The sequence below is a fragment of the Telopea speciosissima genome, chromosome 4 (assembly GCF_018873765.1).
Source record: "Telopea speciosissima isolate NSW1024214 ecotype Mountain lineage chromosome 4, Tspe_v1, whole genome shotgun sequence".
Lineage (NCBI taxonomy): Eukaryota > Viridiplantae > Streptophyta > Magnoliopsida > Proteales > Proteaceae > Telopea > Telopea speciosissima.
This window is the reverse complement of record NC_057919.1, coordinates 69,984,995-69,989,908: the sequence shown is the minus strand read 5'-3', so window position 1 is coordinate 69,989,908 and position 4,914 is coordinate 69,984,995. Positions and strand designations below refer to the sequence as shown.

Here is a 4,914-nt window from a genome sequence, read left to right as displayed (position 1 = left end):
TGATTGTTTGGCTTTGATCTCCGTTTCACCGTTCAGTTTAATAAAATGTCAACGTCAATTAACCCATATTCTTAATTAGAAGCCACTTTGCAGAAACCATTTGAACAGATTTTTCAGGAGCCAAAAACACTACATGATCAATTGGTCATAACCATTTGAAAATTAAAATCTACATGATCAATTGCACATAACCATTTCAAACCTGTTCTTTGAAATATGATAGGAAACATGATAAGTGGTCCATAAGTGACTTACATATCTTGGATATATAGAATCATTCCATTAAAAGCCCAGGTGGAGTTGTAGTAGCCTAGTTGAATTTTACATAGGCTATTGCATTGCATTATTTCTATCATCCATAGCATATCCTTTTCAATTTTTGCAATTTTATTAGTTCTAACCACTTGAAGGAATCTTGATGGTGATCCGCTCCATCCAACACCACCTCCAAGTCCTCACAATTCCTTATATAAACATTACCTTCAACACGTGAGGGCAAACATGTCACACCCAGGCAATCTTCAATGCTCAACTCCCGTAGATTTTGGGATTCATTGAAAGTTTGTAGAGCATCTTGTTTTATAACTGTGCAACGTCTCAGCTTCAACCGTGTCATCTTCTTCGCCAAAGGTTTGAACCAATCAGAAATAATGATATCTTGGAAGCAAATGGAAAGAGATGTTAAAGAGGTCAAGTGCGACAACTCCTCCACATCAATGTTGATATTGCGGATGATGGAGTCATTGTCGACACTACTACTAGTAGTAGTAGAAGTAGTAGACGACCCACCACTTCTCTTCTCCTCCTTCTCCTTATCCTCGCTTTGTCCTTCACAATCATCAGACGACCCAGTAGTACTCCTAATATCCCATTTTTCTTCTTCTTCAGCAACACTCTTCACCCTCCATTTTATTTTATCCGCTTCATACAAAATCAATTCCTCCAATTTGTGCAAACGAGAAATTACCCCCACTGGATATGAAACTTTGCTCCATCCCACATCCAACTATCTTACATTACTTACAACTCCCACGCATTCAGATCCTCCTCCAATGATTTGTTGGTCTAACATTTCACAACACCACAAATCTAAAACTTGGAGCTGTTTGAGCATTCCCAGTGCAGGCAATGCTCTCAACCTTTCACAACATTGTAACTTAAGCACTCGAAGATTCACCAAACATAACAAGGAATCTGGGAGATATTCCAATATCTCACTGTAAGAAAGATCAAGTACGTTAAGACGATCCATGTGTTGCAAGAAATTTGTTGGGGGAATAGCAATGTGGATACCATTACTCCTGAATAGCAAAGTGGTTAGTTTTTGGCACGTCTACTCTCTCAACTTCGGCAACTCCTCTATTTGGGTATGAATTAGTGAAATCCTTGTTGCATCTACCCATTCATGAGCCTTTGGTGCCTCTTTACCTGATTCACTAGTCCTTATCAAGAACTCGGGGCTACTATATCACACTGTAGCATCCCAAGAAACAAACAGGCCAGAATAACTTCTTCCCATTTTGTAGAGTCTGGAGGATTACTTACCAGTAGTCTCCACAAGAACATGAACCATTTTCAAAACGATGAAAACGAATTCGATCCCTCACAACTATGACCCTGTTCAAGACTCTTGAAACCATTTTCATCCAGCCATGGCAGTCATGACAAGTCCGAAGGTTCTTCGATACTCGAATTTCTGTTCCAGGGCTCGTCTTCAGAATCCAATAAGCCGTCGCTAGTTTCTCACTATGTAAATTCAGATTCCCTTCCTTTTCCTCCTCTGAAACATCCATCAAAACCAAATCCATCATGGGAACAAACCCTTCCATCTTGATCCGTTGACTCAATCTTCCCAATACCTCACGTATCGTGTTCGATTCAGGATGTGATCTATCACCAGCCTTGAATTGGTGAACAAAACCACCCATCTCGACCCAACTCAATCCACGGTTCTTTCTAATCCCCATCTTCTTCATCACATCTCTTACTCTCTCTGCATTGTCCCATCTCTTTGAAGCCGAATATATGTTTGAGAGCAACACACAATCTCCACTATAGAGACTTGCCATTTGTTCTACTGCAACCTCACCTAACTTCGCATTCCCATGAGTTCTACAAGCACTGAGAAGTGCCCTCCATGTTACCATGTCCGGCTCCATTGGCATCGCTTTTATAATCGTGTATGCTTCTTCTAATAGCCCTGCTCGACTCAATTGGTCAACCATTGCTCCATAGTGTTCGAGCTGTGGTTCGATCGAGTAATGACTTCTCATCAAATCGAAATGTCGGCACCCTTCTTCGACCAGGCCACAATGGCTACATGCAGTCAAGATTCCAAGGAAGGTGATGGAGTCAGGTGTAACACCTTCACCTTCCATTCGAGAGAACAATTCCATCACATCCAAAGCAAGCCCGTGAATCGCTAGCCCTGTTATCATCGCATTCCAAACAGATACATCTTTCCTTTGAACATTGTCAAAAACTTGCTTGGCAGTTTGGATTCTTCCACATTTGGAATACATGTCTACTAGGGCCGAACTCAGTATAGAATTGAGCTCAATTCCATGCTCGATCATTAACTGATGTACCCGCTTGCCCTCGCGAAGAGCTCCAGTTCGAGCACACCCAGAGAGAACTGAAGAGAAGGTGAAGCCATTTGGCTTGAAATTCAAGCCAAGCATCTGCTGGAATATACTCAATGCCTCCTTTGGGCGGGCATTTCTAACACCACCAGCTATCATCAAGTTCCAAGAAACCACATCCCTGTTCGACATTTGCTTGAAAACCTTGTTTGCATTATCAAATTCTCCACTCTTCATATAACCATCAACGATTAAATTCCCAAACAGGGGATCGGCACCCCATTCCAAAGCTTCACGAGAAACTTGGTAGGCACGATCAAGGCGATCACTGGCAACATAGGTTGCAACTAGAGGAGCTAACACAGATGGGTACAGTTGGAAGCCAGTTTTGATGACTCTTGCATGGATACTGGTGGCAAATCTAATATTTAATAAGATCTTACAGGCGTCCAGGACAGACGACAGTGTTCGATGGTCAGGTTGGATTGTTCCGGAGAAAAGGATCGCTTTGTAGTCCAGAAGCGCCTTCTGAAGAGCACCCTTTTCAATGGACGCCCGGATGATGAAACTGTAGAAAGATGGGGATATTAGGGAAATCGTTGAATATGCTCTGAGGCATTGCTTCGAATGTTTGTGAAGAACCATTCAGACGAGTTCTGAGAATAAAGAGTCTGCTACAGTAGTATAGACCTTAGTTAGTAAGTTCGGGAACGGCAATCAAACGGGTATGGATACGTATGACAATTAAGCGCATCTGATGGCAATAATACTTTTCAACAATCCGGCATAATAAAACGTATACGGCAATGATATAGTACGTGTTTAATACGGCTGCTATATAAGCAAAAATATGTGCATATATTCACTATGTAATAGACATTCACCACCTAGTAGAAAAAATAATAGCATATAGACAATGATTGTATCAAAAAGAAACCTCACAACTAAAATAAACACAATATAATATCCCATATTGGTGATCACTGTAACATGTTAAATTGCAAATCTATTTCTGGTTTTAGAAATGACAGCAAATGGATGTAGCTATGGATGTATTCAACAAAGTGCATGTGTTCAGATTTGTTAGGATGGTCAACTATGGATGTATTCACTTAAAAGTGAGAACATGTTTTCTATTGCTAAGCTTTGCTTTATCCCTCTCTTATTTAACAGACAGTCATCTTCATGGTTTAGTGCTGAGGAGGTCGAGGTACATCATCAAGCTGGGTGCCAGAATGGAAGCTTGAAAAATGATCTTGCTTAATACTTTATTTGATTCTGGAATATACTGGAAGATGTATTCCAGAATCATGTATTCCAGAATCAAAAGATGAAGCTTTTTCATAAATTATTACAATAAATAATTCAAATTTCATATTAAGAAACTAAACAACAAAAGGCAGGGCTGAAGAATGAATAGCCACGGTTCGTGCTGGATGATATATAAAACATCTACTGAATACGAGAAGAGTTAAAAGAACAACAGACAACAGATAAAAAAAAAAGACCCACTAAATAGGAAGGGGCAGAGGGTATCTCACTGTCGGAGATCGGCTACCGGAGACGAAGAAGAAGAAGAGGAACAGAGGAATACGGATCGCACCACTGCAAAAGGTAGAGTTGATTAGTTGAATAATGAAATTAAATCAAAGAGTGAAATAAACCACTAGGAAATATGTCACCAAAACATCACCCACCTTATCCTTCGTCGCACACAGATAGCTGAGGAGTGAGGAATACGGCTTGCATCCACTACGGAAGCAACAGAATGTAGAATAGGAAGGAGCAGGAATATCTCGCCGGCCACCGTGAACGGAGACGGAGACTTGGAAGGAGCAGGGGAATAGGGGAATAGGGAAATAGGGGATGAAGAAGATGAATGGGGCAGGGGTTACCTCACCGTCGGGTGTCGGTTACTCGATTTGGGTTCGATTGTTCGAACAGGATGGAGCGAGGGTTTTTTCTTTTAGTAAAAAAGTATTTTTATCTGTATAATTCCGTTATTATACGTGTATAATATGGATCCAAGTTAAAAACACGTCTTTGGCCGGATTTATAACTGAACACGATAAAATACATTTTTTGGAATAAAACGTTCAGATACATGTATAATACACGACCAAGTTCCTACCTTACATTTGGATCCCCATTTGGTGTGGCCATCTTGGTTCCAGCAGTTTTGGAGTGTTGGATTCTAGAGTTTTTTGGACATATGCTGGTAGATTCCGATCCCAATTCGACCCCTAAATCCAATTTTAATATCCTTAATGACAACTCACAAGAGAATCGCAAGTGGACAAGTAGGGTTTTTTTTGTTATGCGGAAGCATAAT

The 4,914-nt window shown here is 40.6% G+C and overlaps 1 protein-coding gene across 2 annotated transcripts; it reads right to left on the bottom strand.

Annotated features, from left to right (window-relative positions):
• Window positions 1-1,541: 1,541 nt before the first annotated feature.
• On the bottom strand, window positions 1,542-3,267 carry LOC122657443 (pentatricopeptide repeat-containing protein At5g50990). Of its 2 annotated transcripts, XM_043852147.1 has the most exons (2): window positions 2,929-3,267; window positions 1,542-2,877 (listed from the first exon to the last, which is right to left on the bottom strand). In XM_043852147.1, exons 1-2 carry the CDS (start codon window positions 3,225-3,227, stop codon window positions 1,542-1,544), a joined length of 1,635 nt encoding a protein of 544 aa, XP_043708082.1. In that variant the 5' UTR covers window positions 3,228-3,267. The 2 variants fall into 2 exon arrangements, with proteins under 2 accessions (XP_043708082.1, XP_043708081.1); XM_043852146.1 differs by having other exon boundaries at window positions 1,542-3,267.
• Window positions 3,268-4,914: the final 1,647 nt, after the last annotated feature.